Source organism: Columba livia, chromosome 3 (genome assembly GCF_036013475.1).
Source record: "Columba livia isolate bColLiv1 breed racing homer chromosome 3, bColLiv1.pat.W.v2, whole genome shotgun sequence".
Classification (NCBI taxonomy): domain Eukaryota; kingdom Metazoa; phylum Chordata; class Aves; order Columbiformes; family Columbidae; genus Columba; species Columba livia.
Genome location: NC_088604.1, coordinates 76,164,654 through 76,183,309, shown reverse-complemented (window position 1 = coordinate 76,183,309; position 18,656 = coordinate 76,164,654). Strand labels below are relative to the sequence as shown.

The 18,656-nt window shown below is 39.1% G+C and overlaps 1 protein-coding gene across 4 annotated transcripts in view; it reads left to right on the top strand.

Moving 5' to 3' along the window:
* Positions 1–18,656, top strand: part of GNPAT (glyceronephosphate O-acyltransferase) — a 22,821-nt gene extending 4,165 nt beyond the window's left edge. For all 4 annotated transcript variants that reach the window (XM_065057714.1, XM_065057713.1, XM_021296038.2 and 1 more), the window contains exons 3-16: positions 2,188–2,364; positions 3,208–3,337; positions 5,804–5,931; positions 6,384–6,459; positions 7,059–7,210; positions 7,301–7,431; positions 8,103–8,326; positions 10,844–11,089; positions 11,796–11,875; positions 14,328–14,468; positions 15,367–15,466; positions 15,560–15,653; positions 16,941–17,002; positions 18,034–18,656. In XM_065057714.1, coding sequence (XP_064913786.1) covers positions 2,188–2,364; positions 3,208–3,337; positions 5,804–5,931; positions 6,384–6,459; positions 7,059–7,210; positions 7,301–7,431; positions 8,103–8,326; positions 10,844–11,089; positions 11,796–11,875; positions 14,328–14,468; positions 15,367–15,466; positions 15,560–15,653; positions 16,941–17,002; positions 18,034–18,077 — 1,785 coding nt within the window. In that variant the 3' untranslated portion in view covers positions 18,078–18,656. The remainder of the gene's footprint in view (positions 1–2,187; positions 2,365–3,207; positions 3,338–5,803; positions 5,932–6,383; positions 6,460–7,058; positions 7,211–7,300; positions 7,432–8,102; positions 8,327–10,843; positions 11,090–11,795; positions 11,876–14,327; positions 14,469–15,366; positions 15,467–15,559; positions 15,654–16,940; positions 17,003–18,033) is intronic.

Below are 18,656 nucleotides of genomic sequence, written 5' to 3'. Positions count from 1 at the left end.
TGCATATACAACACTTCACCATCTAACTTGTCCAATGTACTTGACTTTTTTTTCTCCTCCTCCAGTGTCCTCACCACAGAGCAGCATTGTGAAAGGCATAAGCACTTTCCTTCTTAGTAGATGTTTTTGTAGTTTGAGCATGCCTTGTAGGAATTTTACTGGGTAGTGATGTATTTATGAATGCTACTTTCCCTAAAATAATAGTTAAATTTCACAGAGAATTCTCTGAATTAGAAACACTGTCTAAGCTGTAACCATATTTTTTGTTTTAAGATGAAGGGCAGCTCCTACTTTGTAATGAGTAAAATATTTTATAGTCAAACTGGCTCATATTTTACATTTTGTTGAAGTGGCTGAAATAAGAGTGTGTGTTAGTTAGGATAGTAACTATTTTCAGTATTCATGAAAAGTAACTCCAGGCCAGTAGAAGTATCTAAGGTGTTTTGGTTAGTCCTGAGTGAGTGGCTACCATAAAATGTTTCTATTTTTTTTTTAATGGCCAATGTTACCTATGATATATCAAAACCTGTTATGATGTGACAAACTAAACCATGTCCTACAAAGTAGTCCTGTTGCTATCATAAATTGCTAAGTAGTATGTAATCCAAAAAAATGTATCTTTCAACTTTAGAAACACTAAAACATTTACTGAAAGAAAATACGGAGTATTTGACAGAAATATGTTTGTGTGGTGTTTTCTTCTCAAGTTCTGCTTTTTTGATGGAAAATTATTTTGATGGGTATTGTCCTGGCTGGTGTCAAGTGGTTGCAGGGGGTTAACAGAACTGCAGTTGCAGCCAAGTTCTCAGCTCTGACCTAGAGATTACTGAAAGTGCCTGAGACTACCTCGGGCAATATGCCCAGCCATCTGCGATTAGTGTGCCTCCTGCCTGCGCAGTTTACTCAGCTTTACGCAGGCATACTAGAATTTGTTCTTGTAACAAGTTGTTGAGGTTAGTAGTGTTCAGGATGTGAAATTAAGTCCATTTGTTTGTTGTATCTTGCTATGTGTGGTAGGTCTGGTTTTTTGATTCCTGATTTTGGGGAGTAAGTGCTTAGCTCTGTAGTAGACATGCACTTAATTTACACAGGATCAGCTGTGTGGTAAGCCTTTTACTGGTGAACGAGAACAGTATCTCTTCCCCTAGTGAATAATGAGAATAATATTTTGGCTTCCTAAGAGAGATCAATTTTTTTTGTCCGGCTAAAATGGAAGCAGTTTTTGACTTCTCTAAGTGGTTAAAAGAATCAGTTATAGCTACATGTAGAAATAGGCAGGACGAAGGATAATGCCTTTATTAAAACAAGATGGAACCAGTAGATGTGACAGTAAGATGGTATGTGGAGGTAGACTGGAGGAGATGTTTTTTCTCATATCTCACAAAATAGAAATAATAGTAAGTGGTACTGGCCTCTAACAGAGTTGTGCTTTTTCTTCTGCTGTTCCTGCTCTTTACTCCTCCATGTTCAGTAAAAGGCATGTTCCTCATTCCATAACAGTAAAAGACTAACTTTTCAATTAAATGTTTCTAGATTCAAAGTATCAAATAGGAGGGACGACCATTGTTTAAGTCTGGTTTTAGAAGCTTTGAAAGGGAGTGAGCATAGCAACAGAAGATCATTGATATGCAGAGTCTGTAGGAACAGTGCTTTGTATGCATTTCAGCTAGCCATTGCCAAAGTAATACATTACAAAGAAATTCAAGTGTGATAGGGCTGAGGTTCTTCAGCCAAGTCTTAAAATTTAACCCAAATACACTTCAAAAATTTACGCTGTGAATATTTCTGCAAACATAGGTTGCATTTTACTAGTCAAAGAAAATTGCACACAGCTTTCTTCAGACCAATAATATAAGAGGTGTTCCTAGAACTTGAATCTCCCCTGAAGATATAACAGGTTAAAACATTCACATGGTGTGTTTTGGGGGAGCGGGAAATTGTTGCACACCTCTTCCCCTGCCTTTGACATCTAAGCTCATTCTTGATTTTGAACAGCTTTCTCTTGTTGGCTGACACAGAACAGATTCTGTATGATTAGATGCATACCTATCGCATAAAATAAAATCTTGCTGACTGTTGTGGTAGTTTTGCCGTAATTTAATTGTTGTAGTGCATAGAATGGTGTGCATGGGAAAGGGGAAGGGAACGACATCTGACTGCTGTTTTGTTTGTTTTGTTTCTCTCTAGTTAGCAAAAGAGACGGGCGAATCACCTGATATTATTCAAGAAGAAGCCATGGAAATCCTGGATGAGATGGGTCACAGTATGCAACTAGGAGCTGTCAGATTTTTTGCCTTTACTCTGAGCAAAATATTTAAACGACTTTTCCAGAGAGTTTGTGTGAATGAAGAAGGAATACAGAGAGTGAGTACTGGCGAGGGGAAAAGAAAAGGTGTAATATTTTCATACCAGTCACTTGGACAAATACTCTAATCTTTGCTCCAAGTAACAAATACGAAAAATACCCTTTGAAAAAAAAAAAGTCTGCACTTGTTTTTATTACTGCATTTCTCAATAAGGGGGAGAAAAGACAGAGGATATGTGTTTGAGAGGCAGTCAGCAGGACTTTTTGTACATTTTCCAGGTGCTTCCTGTGGTAAGGAATACTTGCAGTTATGTGTCAATGGTTCTGTTCAATCAGCCACCGAGAGACTTTTTCTATCTGATATCATAAAATTAATAATTGATTTAGCTGAATTGGGGCTGCAAACCTAATGTTCTGTGGCTGAGTGGGCTGGCTTTGCTGCAAAACCTTCATACATCTAAGAATGGTGAAACATTGTGCACCTCTGAGGGAGGAGATGCTTTAAGTTTGCCCCAGTTCCCTGGGGAGCTGTTGTCCCTGTTTCATTGCAGGGTGATGCTGTTCTGGAGGTTCCAGTGCATTCCCTGGAAGACAGCAATGTCAGCCCTTACAGCCCCTGTTGGGTTTCCCATCAAAAGGCATTTGAATTAGACTGTCATGTAATGAGGGGACCCTGGCTTTTGAGTCCTGTTATGCTTGTGAAACAAAGGTTGCTAGTCTGAAAACCACTCCTCCACATTTTCTGTGGTTCCATGCTGAAAAAGGTATGGAGTATGTGGACAGAGAAACCACCCTCAAATCAGCCTTTGTTTGCCCTAAGCTTTGTGAAGGTCTGTATTTGCAAATTTCAACAGTCAGTCTGTAAATATTTGAACAATATTGTTTGTACTGTTTTTTCTTAGTTGCAACACGCCATTCAGGAGCATCCAGTTGTACTGCTGCCCAGTCACCGAAGCTACATAGACTTTTTGATGCTGTCTTATTTGCTATATACGTATGACTTGGCTTTACCTGTCATTGCTGCAGGAATAGGCAAGTATGTTCTTTTAACGGTGTTTTCAGGATTCAGAGAGTCGGTAGCAAGAGGTCTTGTAGCTGCTACTATAAGTAGTTGTGTTTAACTTCTGTTGCAAGTATGTATTGTTAAAACCTCCTCGAGTGAGGTGCTCAGAGTTCTGAAAGCTTCTCGCTGGTGCTGAGTCCAATCAGAGGTGAATTTTTTCATAGCAAGTTTGCCTGGAAGTACCTCCTCCTCTGTAGACCCAAGGCTGGGGCAAAGACAGGTGTTGTGAAGAAGGCCTCTCTGTTGCTTTTTTTTTATGATTCGAAACAGGTGGAAACTTGAGAAAGAGCTACTGTGTTTGTAGAACCTTTTGTGATACTTTATAGTATGCAGTTTTAAATGCGGTCATAGTAGCCAGATATGAAGTGCAAGACACCTTGCTCTTGTTGCTGGTGTGACTGATTCCCATGAAGCTTTGCCAAAACTCTGTTATGTGAAGTGCTGGGAGCAGAGCTGGCTGGGAAATGAAATTTCACATCAGAGGTCACGATTTTGGACATACTTCATTTTAAAGCCAGATGAAGCCAGTATATTTATGGGAAACAGTTCTTGAAGACTTTAACAGTAAATATCTTCTGAGTTAATGTGCTTTTTGAAAATACAGATTCTGGCAGCACTTAACTGAGAAACCTGATCTTGGAAGCCTTGGATATCCGCCAGGTCTTCTAAGGAGGCAGACAACCACCTCAGGTCTGATGCAGTGTGGTAGTGCGCGCTGGCAAGCTACTGCTCTGTTGTCTGCTTTTCCAATCAAGAAGTTAGGAAGACCAGTAGAAAATGAGCAGAAGCTGGGAAAATATGCTCGCTAGGGAAAATGAGGTTCTCCTGGTCTTTGAGTTAGTAGTATCTTGCCTCTGGGTGATGCAGGTTAGATTCCAGTGAATTCAGAAGTTGATGTCTCGTAGCTGCCCTGATCAAGGTGTTGCAGCTACTTACCTGTCGTGTATTGTTCAGAATCCGCTCACGTGCTGTCTTAGGTATTGGTGTCATCCTTTGCTGACTTTTAGAATAGAGCTTTTTTTGAGTTTTGGGCCTCAAACCAGTATCTTAAGATACTATTAGATTAGCTTAGAGGGATTTTTTTTTAGTGATTAACATTTTTGGAAGTGTTTTGGGGTCAAAGTTCTTCAGAATTAGTGGCTTGCAGCTTGATTATACTGCTGCATGTGTGTATTATTTTAAGTTCCTCTGGAGAAAGCAGAGTTCTCTATGGTTGCATTTACTGCATATTGTGTTAGATGTTCACAAGATGCGGTTTACAAACTCACTTTCAAAGTGATACTTGTACCTAGTGGAGCGATACTGTCCTGATATAGGTGGTGCCTCTGCTTTGTTAGTTGTTGCTTGGCTTCAAGCATCATATGGATAGATCTGAGGGGATTAGGTAAGGGAAGCAGTAACACCAGAGTACCTGCTCATACAGAACATTAGAGGGAATCGGGCTGGTGCTGGGATCATGTTTCTGTCTCAAGTCTTGGGAGCAAGTCAGAGGCATGGAGCTGGTGAGGCAGTGTGGGCTTGAGGGACATGAAAGGAGGTGTTTCAGTCCCAGTTTGTGAGGTGGCAGCGTGTGGTGGGGAGAGGCGCTGCGTGTGCAGCCAGCATCGTGGTGAGAGTGTGGCAGGAGGGTGCAAGTAGGGGAGGGGCCAGTCTGTGACTTGGTGAGAGAGGGAGTGTAGTAGGGGAGTAAGGGAAAAAGATGGACCTCCACACATGGGAAGCTCTGACAGCTGCTGTTGCTACCCAGAGTAGTGTAGCCAGTTTCCTTTTATGTATTTTTCTATTTTATATATATCTCACATATATGTATGTGTGTGATGTATGACATTTTCAAGGCAGTCATTGTCAGCGTTGCAGCTGGAAATGTGAATTTATTTTATTCAGTGAATATCTGTTCTCAGATGTTTCATGGATTGAGGTGACAAGGAGGTTGAAGTGGCACATGGCCAGCTGCTGTGTAGAATCATTTTAAATGCTACCTTAAGAAATTTGTTAACGTTAAGTGTTTCCTAGTTTTGGTAAGTTAAGTGTTGACCATCATGGCTTAAAACTAGAAAACTATAGCTGGTTGATCAGTTAATTTCTGAGTCTTTTAGGATACATTCAGTAGTAACATCTTTCTGAAGATGAGTGAGAATATGTACTTCAAAAACTTAGTCTTTATTATGGTTGAAATTTGGCCATCTAAATTGTGAAAATAAATTGCTCTAAATTAATGCTGACTACAAAAAAAATGAAAACCTATTATAATATGCCATTCATGTCTACATAAATCTCGCTAGATGAGGAATTTGCGACAACAGAATCCTTGAAAGAGGTCTTCTTTATTCTGCTAATTGAATCAGTGTATTAGAGAAAGTGATTGATTCTGCTGACTGATATTAATCAACAAATTTTGTGTGTGTGGTTTTGTTTTTTGTTTGATTGTTTTTCAGATTTCCTAGGAATGAAAATAGTGGGTGAGCTGCTACGAAGGTCAGGTGCCTTTTTTATGCGACGTTCCTTCGGTGGAAACAAACTCTACTGGGCAGTGTTTGCGGAATATGTAAAAACAATGTTAAGGGTAAATAAATTGCTGAACTCTCAAAATGTATGCTTAAGAAATACTTTGTTGGAACAATTCATGTGAAATATGCACAGTGATTGCAAGTCTTCACTGTGATCTGATTAAATGTATTTTACCTCAGGATTGCTGTAGGTGAAGATCGTGTATGCACTCTGTTGTTATTATAATCCAGCAGTAGGTGGTACACAAATTGCTGCTCATCACTTGCCCAGTTGCTCATCATCTGCTCATATCTCATGGCAGACACAATATTTTCGTTAATTTAACTATATGGTGTGGCAAATATGATGGATGAATACAGGCTTAGAGATGACTGCAGTTAAGGCATGAATGGCTTCCATTTAAAAAAATTACTTACATTTTAAGTACTTAGAACTATTTGCAGGCAGTAAAGAAGAAATGTTTTTATTTTTCTGACCAGTTTGTTTTTGTTTGTTTTACATTCAAAGAGTGGCTATGCCCCAATTGAATTTTTCCTTGAAGGGACAAGAAGTCGCACTGCCAAGACTCTGACTCCAAAGTTTGGTAGGTTTGTTGAAAACTTGTAACTTTGAATGATTATTAATGTTTTCATTAGTGGCTATGTGCCTCTGAAGTTCTTCAGACAGCAATGGAAGTTAAAGTGATGGGAAATTGGTGAGGTCTGTCATAGTGGAAAACACTATGGTTAGGTTTCCAAGACCGTACAAAGAATGGCAAAACACGTGTCTTGCACTCTGCTGCTTTTTCTCCCTTTGCCCCATTGTGTGCTTAATTGTGTAACTCTTCCCCATTTTTTTTCTAGCAAATAGGTGTCCCCTTATCAGCAGAGAAATATTGTGAGTTAACTTAAAAAGTAATGAGGAATCTTTAAAAGGAAGATGCTGTGCCAGCACATAGCAGTGCTGCTGAAAAGACCACAAATAGTTGTCTGGATGCATTGCTTACATTTATGTTGTGTTCTAAGGCTTGGACAACGTCTTGTGCTTCTGCTTGCTTGAAGAACAAGCACAGTGCACACGTTTTTTCTAAAATACAACATTTCTAAAATTTGAAGATACCTTTTTCAAAATTAAATTTCAGATGCTTCTCCTTCCTTGAAAGACAGATGATTCACTTTTTAAATCTTTTTTTTCAATTTTCAGGTCTTCTCAGCATTGTGATGGAACCATTTTTTAAACGTGAAGTCTTTGACACATACCTTGTTCCCATCAGCATCAGCTACGAGAGGATATTAGAAGAATCTCTCTATGCCTATGAACTCCTAGGAGTCCCAAAGCCCAAAGAATCTACATCTGTATGTAAATTCCTTCAGAACAGAACACAGGGGGATGTCCATGTACCCTGTAGCACTAAAATTTGAGTTTTGCTCTTCCTGTTTTCTTAGGGGTTGTTAAAAGCCAGAAGAATCCTCAGTGACAATTTTGGTACCATACATATCTACGTTGGCCAGCCAGTATCACTTAGAACCTTGGCATCTGGAAGAATCAATCGGTGTCCATACAATTTGGTCCCCAGGTATCACATCTTTCCGTGGTGTATGCACAGGAAATGTTTGCTTACTCCTCACCTATATAAAATAATTAAGATGTTTTCTTGTACTTGTTTTCGACTTCTCTCATCTCCCCTCCGTCTTAATATTTAGACTGCTGAACCCATTTTGTCTGAGCAGAGGCTTATCGTGCTTGTGGTTGGGTGTTTCTAAAACATGTTGTTACTTGCATGGCTTTGTACTTTGTTGGGAAGTTTGCATTAATGATGATGTATGAACCATGCAAAGCTCTCTCTTCTGAGAATTCAGTGGTTTTGCCATTTAAAAGATCTTCCTGTCTCCTTGCTTTAGTACTGCAAACTGTTATGTGACCATGTGCCAGGGAGCTGTAGCTATGACTGGATTGGGTGGCTTTTGCAATTTGTTACATAAAACATAATGCTTTTGATTGTTTTTTTTTAAGATAGCAAGTGTACAGCATCAATAGAAAGATCTGTGTTTCGAATACTATTGTGAAACTACTGATGTTTTGCTCTGTACTTCTATTCTATGTAGCACATATATAGAATCACCCTCCAGATGTTAGGTGCTATGAAGTAGTTATGGATCTGGAAGCAAGACAGAAGAAATAAGGAAGAATGTGATCTATATTCCAGGTTTTGGAGCTCTTTACCTTGAACTGCCTTTTTTGTTTCAGGCACCTTCCACAAAAGCCATCTGAGGATATCCAAGAATTTGTCAGTGACGTAGCTTATAAAATGGAGCTCCTGCAAATAGAGAACATGGTTTTGAGCCCATGGGTGCTAGCTGCTGCTGTCCTACTCCAGAATTTGCCAGCCATAGATTTTGAACTTCTAATAGAAAAGACCCTGTGGCTTAAAGGCTTAACACAGACTTTTGGAGGATTTCTTGAGTGGCCTGGTATGCAGATAAAGTGTTATTTCTATTTCTTTTGCTGTTTATGAAGGATAAATTATATTTTCTTGGAAGCAGTGTATAGTGACAACTTTACAGAGTGTTTTCCTCAGAGTTGTAAATGGATTTTAGGATATGCCAAAAAGTGATGCTAAAACCTGACAGGTGATGGCTTAGCCTGTAGAAGAGAATACTTTGAAAAACAATAAGGTGGAAGAAGAATGGATATTTTACTGTTATATCCTGAAGTGTGGAATGAGGGGGGGATTATAAGTTCCTGTGTTAGACTACTGAGATTTGCCTAGTGTCTCTTTCCAAACCATGTGTAAGGCACAGGCAGTTATGGATGTGCAGCAGTTAACTTGGTGTAATGCTGTTTATTGCTTGATGTTGACTATAGTACAAGTTGTTACTGTGACAAAGAAGTAGTGAAAACAAATGGGTAAGAAAAAATCAAAACTTAAAGTTGTCTGTTTTTAGGTTTCACTTTATCCCCAGAAACAGTGATGACTTTGGGGAGAAGGCTCTTAAGTGGTTTTATTTATAGATTTATATGCACACACTCTTTTTAATATATATAATGTATATACTGGCTGAAGAAAGGTCAATTCTCCTTCCAGACTTCCTTAACAATTATTTTAAACTTCCCTCTGTGAGCCAAGGTGGCATAGATAATTAATTTTAAAGCCTCAGGATGTAAGTGGCAAAGCTAGCAAAGAAAAATCATGTGTAATGCAAGTACATTTACTGTTTCACTGTAGGTAGACTTAAACCATTGATACTTGCTTTTGTAGTCATGTAGATAATCCAGGATCCCTCTCAGTACTGCAATAAAGAGCTAGCAACAGGCTACGGTTACAACAGACTCTGTCATTTCTGGAAGAAAACCACTTCTCCTTTCAGGGATCTGCACCGCAGTGAATGCAGACAAGGTCTGCTCCTGTCAGGCTGGTAAAAAGAAGAATTTAATGGCAATATTTAAACATAGTTTAGAACCTTACTGCACAGTAAACTGAAAACCATACCACATTTGGATTTGCTTATTTATTTTGCTTATTTTCTTAGCAACAATGAATAAGCTTTTGCTTTAATAGAGTTGTAACGTAGTCAGGGAATAGCAAATAGGCAGGGTAATGAAAAAAAGGAATGATAACAGCTGAGCAGATTTTGTTGGAGTGTGCTGGCCCCGCTGTAGGCATCAGTTGCATAGAAACAGGGTTTGTTGTTTTGTTTTTGATTGTTAATAATTTGAAAGAATAAATACATTTTAAGGCTAATTTGGTGACATCACCAACTCAGCAACTACCTGTACCCTGTCTGTTCTTCTGTCTCCAAGCAGCTAGTTGTTTCTGCCTTTGTCATGCTGGTCGGTTGTTACAGGCAGAACATCTGCTTGGCTGTTAGAAATTTTCTATTTAAAACAGGAACTGCAAAATGACTTGCTCAGAGTTCTGCTTCTTATTGTATGGAGAAACTTGGGAGCTCTATCAAAACTGGAACAAAGTAGGCTGAAGGAGCAAATGAGATGCATGGAGATACTACATGAAATCTAAGGGGAAAGAATATTAAATTTATTTATTTTCTGTTAGGGGCTATATTGATTTGATATACTTGTATTGTGAACACGCAAGTTGTATTTTAGCATTCAATAGGAAGCTTTTATTGCTTCTTTCCTTGCTTGATGAAGAGTTCACATTTGATGCAGGGAATGTTTTTATAGAGTTTAAAGCACAAGGTATTCTAAAAACATTAGTATATTTTCAAGACTTGAGATGCTGTTCTTTATCCGAATAAAGTTTGTGGTGTGTTACGCTGGCCATAGCCCACAGATCTGTAAAACTCATGTCTACCTTCGAAGAACTTTTTGTTATTTGAAAAAACAAAACTAAACCCACGAAAATACCACACAAAACTAAAAACAAATCACACGCTTCCTTGCTTTAGGCATTTTAAAAAGATTGTTGTACAAAACAAGAAGGTATTTCAGTTTAAGTTCAGTCTGATTTCTCCTTGAGCAGGTATGTTATGTAACAATACTTATTAGATTTTTCTTTCAGCTAAATTTGAGATGAGGCCTTCCTTGTATATGAGAGTTGAGGAACAACATTATAAAGACTTATGCATCTGATGTACAACTTGTAGTGTCAGAAACACCTACACAAAAGTATGGTCTCCATTTCCTTACTGATGAATGTGTCCATCAAACAGATCTATCCTCTTTTATTTGGAGACTCAGCATACTTATTATAGAGACAAAGGAAGTATTTCTCATTGTTAGCAAGTGGAAGAATTTAAAGTGCTTTAATTACAGAAATGTTGGAAATTTGTTCTTGCCATCTCATACTGTGCCTAGGCTTCCAATGCCTGGTATGGATTATTTTAGAACATCTCTTTAACTGAATGTTTGGTGTAATAATTGGTCTTCAGTGATAACACATAATGAAATACTGGTGCATTTTAGGCTGTTTTCAATAGAGTTATGTTCCCTTTTGCATCTTGCCAAGTGTTGCCTTTTCCTGCTAGATAACCTGTGTGCCAAAAAAGCAATCATGTCTGGCCTCACCCTGCATTCCAATGTTGCTCGACTTGTCGATGGCCATGTGGTCCTAAATGACAAAGGGGTGGAAGATGGAGCTGTAGGAGAAGTCGTCTTTAAGCGTGCCCTGGCTATCCTCATGTGTGCCACCTACAGAAACCAGCTGCTGAACGTGTTTGTGCGCCCATCTCTGGTGGCAGTTGCCTTGCAGATGACACGCAGCTTCAGAAAAGGTATGTTGGGATGGCTCTGAGAGCCCTCTGTCTTTGCTCCTTGTGCTTTCAGCTGAGAGGAGCATAAGGTTCTTGAAACTGCTAGTGGGATCCGAGACACTTACACTCGGGATAAGGTCCCGTGGCATAAGGTGGATGTGTTGCGAGGGGATGGGGATATTTTGTTTGCCTTTTTTGTTTATTTACCCTTTGTTACCTTTGAAAGTAGGTGTATTTTGCTGAGAGGGCAGGGTTAAGATGAGCTGATCTCAATTCTTAAGTGTCTTGCTGGTGTTTAGCAGACCAGCTTTTTTAGGTTACTGGTTATACATGGCTCACACTTGCATACACCGCAGTCAGTTCTCAATCTTTCTTCTTTTCTCACTATTACTTCTGAAGTACTTTAGTGTTTTCCAATACTTGTCTCTTCAAGAAACTTTTCAGAATACGTGCCTTAGTTTTGTGCAGCATTTGACTATGTGGTATTTAATGCATGTTCTGAGAAGCTACAACCCCCTGCTCTTTCCTTTTGGTAACTATTCAATGAAGTGCTTTGAGTACTTGCTGTTCTCTTGTGGTGGTTTCTGCTGTATATCTATGTATGCTTTTAATGTCAAGTTCAAATTTTATTTGAAGTAGGTACTCTCTCTAAAATAAGGAGTAAATGGCTTTTCACTTGAATGTTTTAGGTTATGTTTTTAAACAACATTACAATATTTTTTTTCAGAGGAAGTCTATAGCTACTTCAGCTTCTTGAGAGATGTTTTTTCTGATGAGTTCATCTTCTTTCCTGGCATTTCATTGAAGGTAAAAACAACCTTTATACAAAAATACTGGTAGTCAGTAATGCAGCCAACTACAGTAGCATCTGATTTCAGGGCTCTGCCAAACAAGTGCTGTGTGATAAACACCTACAGTGGTATCAGCTTGATCTGTAAGTGGGAGGGAGAATTTAAAAAGGGGTCATTTGTTTAGTTGCAAAACATTGTCTGAATCCACAAGATTGCATATGCAATCTTCCCAAAACCAAAAATCCTGAAATTGCCCAATTCTGAACTATTAAAATTAACAGTAGCAGAAGTTTGGGGTTTTTTTTTGTGTGTAAAACTACCAATCTTCCAGCACGGATATAAAAATATAAGTAAAGTAGTCTTTTAAATGAAGCGTAAATACTGTCCTCTTGCTCTGCAGTTATGAAAGAGACCTTAGGCTGTGAAGAAAAAAGTGTTAATGTAGACTTAATTGAATATTGTCACAAAGTGTGTTCTTTCAGCACAGAAACAAAACAGGAATTCTCATAGAGGGTACACCAGGAAAATTTCTTCTAAAAGCTCTTGCAGATTGTAGCAGAGAGGCACTGCTGCTCTTTGAGAAAGACAAACTGTAGGTATTATACCAATTAATGATCAACCAGTGTATGCTCTTGTTGTCTTTGACAAACTGAGTATGCAATTCTAAATTTAAGAACCTATTGTCCTCTGGTTGATTATACTTCTTATAGTGCAGCTGTGGTCAGTATGGCTCCCTGCGTGGGATCTGTGCTGGCTGGGGTGCTAGGGGACTGGGCCAACCTCCAGTGTCTCATCTGCTAATGTGCCCTCCATACCCACCTCTGCATCACTGCACAGCATGGCAGCATCTGCCCTGTAGTGTTTATACAATGGCTCTTATCGACTGAACTATGAAGGTTTCAATGTGCCTGTGCATTAGCAAACATTTTTTAATGTGTCGATGGTTCATGGTTGAGTCCTTTTGCCTTTATTTGCCTGTATTTATCTCATGTAGATTCAGACAATACATTGTGAGCACTACGAGGGAAGTACTTATAGTAAAGCCTGATTTAAATTTCAGCAGCCAAACTCTTCTGCAGAGTGTGAAGGTTCTCGAAGTGAGAACTTTCATAATGGTGTAACAGCGTTCCTCATAGAGTCTTTACGGAAGCTTTAGTTGCATCCTATTTGCTTGAAAAGTTTCCCTTCTTTTCTCCCCCCACCCTATACAACCACTTCTTGCACAAAGCCAGGGTTGTTCCCGCGTGCTGCCTGATGACAGGGCTCAGCATGTCTGTGCACTCTCTTCACCCAGCTGGGTGCAGGCGAGCTGTGGGAGCTGTGCGAGCTGCACAAGCTGCAGGCAGCGCTTTGCTCTCTGCAGGACTGTCTGTGTGGGTTTGCGCCCATCCTGCTGGGTCAGAGCTGGCTCTGGGCCAGCCAGCTTGAAATGCAGGTGAGCACAAGTTTGTGAGTTTAAAAAAAAAACAACCACTTGGTTAAGCGTCACGCCCAAAATAAACTGGTAAGTCCAGGTGTAGTTTTGATTTGGATTTGAAAGTGATTAAGTGTGATTTTTATCAATGCTAAGGTCAAATATCTGATAGTGATATTTGTGATCTTGACAGCATTAAGAGATAGTGTAATTTTCATAAGAATATTCAAGACTTGCAGCTATATTAAAATCTCGTAGATTTTTATACAGAAGAGAACTGGGCGTTTTTTAAAGATTGATTGGCACCGCTTGTTCAGTTTTCATTCTTAGCAGTTCATGCCTCTTGCAGCTTTTTTTTTTTAAGTACTAAACCCAAGCAGGGAACAGGAGGGTGACTGGCTATGCCTGACTTCACTGCAGACAAATGAAAGAGTTGCTGTAACGTTAAGGGCTTTCTTCACAACCCACCCCTCTATTCATCTATGTGTCTGTCATGTCTGTGCCACATCCTCTTGTGTTCTCTGTGTGTCCCGTGTCCCCTCCCCCTTACACTGATATTGCCAGTAAAATGATTTTGTCATTGACATTTCCATAATTTTAAACTTTTGGCAATTGTGTTGGCTCTTCTGTAGAGGGTAGGTCAGTGAACTGTGTTATGGGTTATTGCAAACAGTGGATGTGAGATAAAGGCAAACCCTGACTTTAAAAATAAATAAATACCACCCACAGACAAAACCTTAAACCACACAACCTGACCTTGTTCTGACAAAATCCTGAGGCAGCTCAGGCTGGCTGTTACAGCAGCAGCAGCCACAGCTGCTTTCTTTATTCCGAGGCCTCATGCATGGAGATGCTGCTGTGTTTAAGAACACCTTCCTGATGCCTTTTTATGAGGGTATATCTGTTATACAGGAAAATTTTGGTTTGAGTCTCTTGAGAACTAAGTTCAGAAACAGTAGTGTGCTGTTGTGTGGTTTTTGCTGTTGATTTTGTGAGGAAAGCTGGCTGCGCTTATTGCAGATGTTAAAATTTCAGTTACGCTTCTCCCTTACAGGATTTTGAAGAAGGATGTTTTCTACTCACAAAATGTGATGCCATTCAAACAGATCAACAGGAAATCTACCCTACTGACAAAGGAAGTGTTACAGTATCTTTCTTATCAGCTCTGTTGAGACCTTTTGTGGAAGGTTATCAGGTATGTTGTTCTTTGGAAAATTATCTTTTTTTCTCCTCTGTTTTATAGGGAAACTATAGGGAGAGCTGTGATACTTCTACAGTATAAACAGTGACTGTTTTCATGGCTGGGGAGTGCAATAGTTGAGAAATAGCAGTAGCAGGTATCTTAAACATCACCAAGATGCCGATTTCAGCTTTTGGCTCAGACTCTTCCAGTTGACTAAAGCAATAACTACCTTGTAATGTGATGGCCCATTGTGGGTTTATAATTTAATGGGGAGTGTGGTGCTGCTGGTTTCATTACTCTTTCTTACAAGGAGCTCTTGCTTAATTCATTTTATGTGGGCTGTCCTGCCAGATGTGGAAATGAGTTTGCATCTTGTATCTGATAGCTTTCTTTTGGAGTTATTAATTTGATCTGTATCTCTTTAAATTACTTTGTTTTCCAAGGTTTTAATAAGACTACACACTTACGCTCCTGTAATAAGCAATGTATACAAAAATAGGAGGCTAAAATCTCTGATATGTCAGCATAACACTGATGGGAATGTAGATGTTTGAATCTAGTGGAATCTGTTAGTGATCTGATGTATGACTTGGGCTGAACTGTACTGATTTGCCCAGTTTATCCCACCTGTAAAACAGGTATTGCCTTAAAAAAATAGTACTGTTTTTGATCGTGAGAACAGGAATATTAAATTGATATCTAAGGTATCTATTATAGTAATACTGAATCTTTTAATATTAGGGTTCTACGCCCATTAAACAGTAATAAAAATTTCACATGCTTTGGAGTTCCTCTCCTACACTTTTCAAAATGTAATTATGTTGCTTCCTTATGACGGCTTGTTTGTTTGTAATTAATGATAAACCGATAACCAAAAGGAAAGAGGTGCTAACTTTTTGGTAAATGTTAGTTAATTTTCAGATACCTCTCAAAGGAAACAAAAGAAGCTTTTACTGAGAAGCAGTTTGTACCTGGAGTCCGCAACTTTGTTTTTCAGCTGCTGGAGAAGGGTGTGTACAGCCATTGCACAGTATGATTTTAAGTGTAGCCTCTTAATGGATGGTGATAGAACTTTTAATTGTGTTTCTGCTTTTTCTTTGTAGGGAATACACAGTGTTATGAAGCGCTGTCTTCTGACATGCAGAAAAATGCCTTAGCAGCTCTTGTGCAACTAGGGGCAGTGAAGAAGAAGAAAACGTAAGTAACATCACCTTTTTGGTGTATAGAAGTCAGTGTGTGGCCTTACTGGCAATTCTTAATGGCTGAGCTTTTAGTATGAAGCAGAGCAGTAGAACCCCGACTGCCTGAGCACCACTCAGCTGGAGGTTAATTTGCTTTACCTGAGTCATGGTGAAGACCCAGGTAGTTCCTTTCTGTACACGTTGTAGAAGCAGAATGGCAGCCCCTCATAGTGAAGATGCTCCTGTGGGACCCAGCAACAAAATCCATTAATTCACTAGGAGGCTGCTTCTGACTTCTTTTAGCTTTTGGTTTTCAAAGTTTCTCCGAAGGCTTTGATAAGCAAAGAGAACATTCCTGCTTATTTTAAATAAGTTACTCTGTGTTTTAATAAGTTTTAATAAGAGTTACTCTGTGTGTTACAGTAAGGCACATTAGGCAATGTAAGCAATAGTTAGGAATACTACTAATTTTTGGAGGGTTTTGGCACTGACATATTAAAGTAATTTGACTGAAAGCATAGACATTGAAGTGTTTTGACACAATTCATAGTTTATAGGCCTAAGATTAAAAACTAGCTATTGTAATGGCGTTCCTGCTCTGGCAGGGGGATTGAACTAGATGATCTTCTGAGGTCCCTTCCAATCCCAAACATACTGTGATATGGTTACCTGCATTTCCTGTTATCAAATTAATTTGTGTTGTGGTGCTTCTTACTGTATTTAAAAGTATAGCCATGGAAGTCCCTGATACCACAAGTCCCCACAATGTCTTGAGTGTTTGACAGGACGTAGTTGCCAGCTGATGACCCTGAGCTGTTCTCTTATGCCTCTGTTCAGGAAATGAATTGGTTAAGGTCTGTAGTGCTCTTGAAAAACACACCAAGTACTGTTGTTGTTATGTCCCCTGCCATGTCACTGTGCTAAATAGATGTCTGTAGCTAAAGTCCCCTTTCAAGTAAAATGAATAAATCAAGTTCCACAGAGTTTGACATCAGCTGTAGATTTGGTTCCGTTTCAGAGAGATAGTCTAGAAAATTATATGATTCAAAACAAACAACTGTTCTCTTCCTGCAGTTGTCCCCATAAAAAATCAAGGGAAGAAAGAGACATAAGGACTGTGAACAAGAGGAAGGATAAAGAAACCATAATTGAAGCCTGCCATGTCCTTAAAATTAATATGTATGCTGGTGGGATGAAAACTATGATGTAATTATGAAAAAGTTTGATTCAGGTTATTTGTATAGAAATGACTGGAATAAGAAATATTCATTGAATAAACCTTTTTTTTTCCTTTTAACTGCAGGTCCAATGGATTCACTTATGATGTAAATCAAGAGGCTGTTAATAAAATCCTGGACGTATTTGGTAAGTGTTCTCTAATTAATCTGAAGAGAGTTTCTGGAGTTATGCACATTGTCCAAAGTAATTTGTTAGCTGTAGTGTTTTTCCCTAGTATAGAATCATAGAATAATTTCAGATGGGAGAGACTCTCAGGATCATTGAGTCCAACCATAACCCTAACTCTAGCACTAAACCACGTCCCTAAGAACCTCGTCTAAATGCCTTTTAAACACCTCCAGAGATGGTGACTCCACCACTTCCCTGGGCAGCCTGTTCCAGTGCCTGACAACCCTTTCCGTGAAGAATTTTTCTCTAATATCCAATCTAAATCCGCCCTGGCACAACCTAAGGCCATTTCCTCTGGTCCTATCACTTGCTACTTGGAGGAAGAGCAGTAGTTCCATAGATTTATCTGTATAAAAATCCTAACAATATTTTTTTTTACACCACTTTTTCTGGAGTCATTGATTTCAGCTTTGAATCGCCCTTTTTTATTTGAAATACTGTGCAACCCAATGGACCAAGGGAAATAAAGCAAAAAGTAGTTCAATGGAGTGGTATTTACAGCACTTTCATGAAATGAAATTTTCATGAAACCTCCATACAGATGGGAATGGGTCTCAGTCATCACCATCATCTCAGTCACCATCTTACACAAGGCTGAAATCCAGAAAGGTGAAAACAATATAGCAGTTGGTATAGACCTTACACTTAGCTGTTCAAAGTCTGAAGCTAATGAAGTCCATACCGTTAAAAGTATGGAGCTCGATCCCTGCTGTGTGGAAAGGAAAGCACCTTCATTAGGAATCAGCTCAGCAGCAGCAGAGGAAAAGGATCTGAGAGAGTTTGTGGACTCTTCATTAATACCAGCTATAGACAAGACCTGTCAAGAAACACAGACAATCAATCAGATGAATTTGAAATGAAATTGAAAATACTTTTATATATATTTATTTTATATTTATATATATATATAAAGTGCCTATCACCATATCGATACACATTCTTTGGAAGCACTCTGACGGCGGTTTACCTTTTTTGTTTGTTTTCGCTAGAGGCTAGGATACCTGTACAGAAACCTGTGGCTGCACGACTGTGAGTGGTTCGTGATGCTGTGACTGGACGTAAGCGCTGGCTGTGAGCACGGAGCACCCCCGCCCAGCAGGGAGGGGGCCGGCGAGGGTGCCCCCTCCCCTGGCTGCCTGGGGGACAGAACCCACAGAGAGGGTTTTCCAGCAGGGCAGCTCTCCGTTGCCACTGACAAACTGCTGCCACCCAGGGTTAGATTTGTATTTGTATCCCCACTGTGTTTTGTTTTGTTTTTTTTTTTTTTTTAAACTGATTATTTTTTTTTTTGGGTAAATCTTTAAAGAGAAGTGCATAATAACGGCTACTTAAATACATTTTTCTAGACTTGTAACAAGGAATGTGAATCGTTTCCAATATTTAATGGATGTGAAAATGTAACAGGGAATTAAAAGACTTGCTGTTCAAATTAATATTTAGGAAAATACGTTGCTGGCTGGCTGTATGTAAGATAAGGCCCTCATAAGCGAAGAGCACAAATCAAATCTCGGGCAATAACCAGGACTGCTAATTGTTCCTTAGGCAACTTGGCATTATTTTAATTACTTCATGAATGTTATATTTAAAAACTGAATTAAAGCGGCGTGGCTAA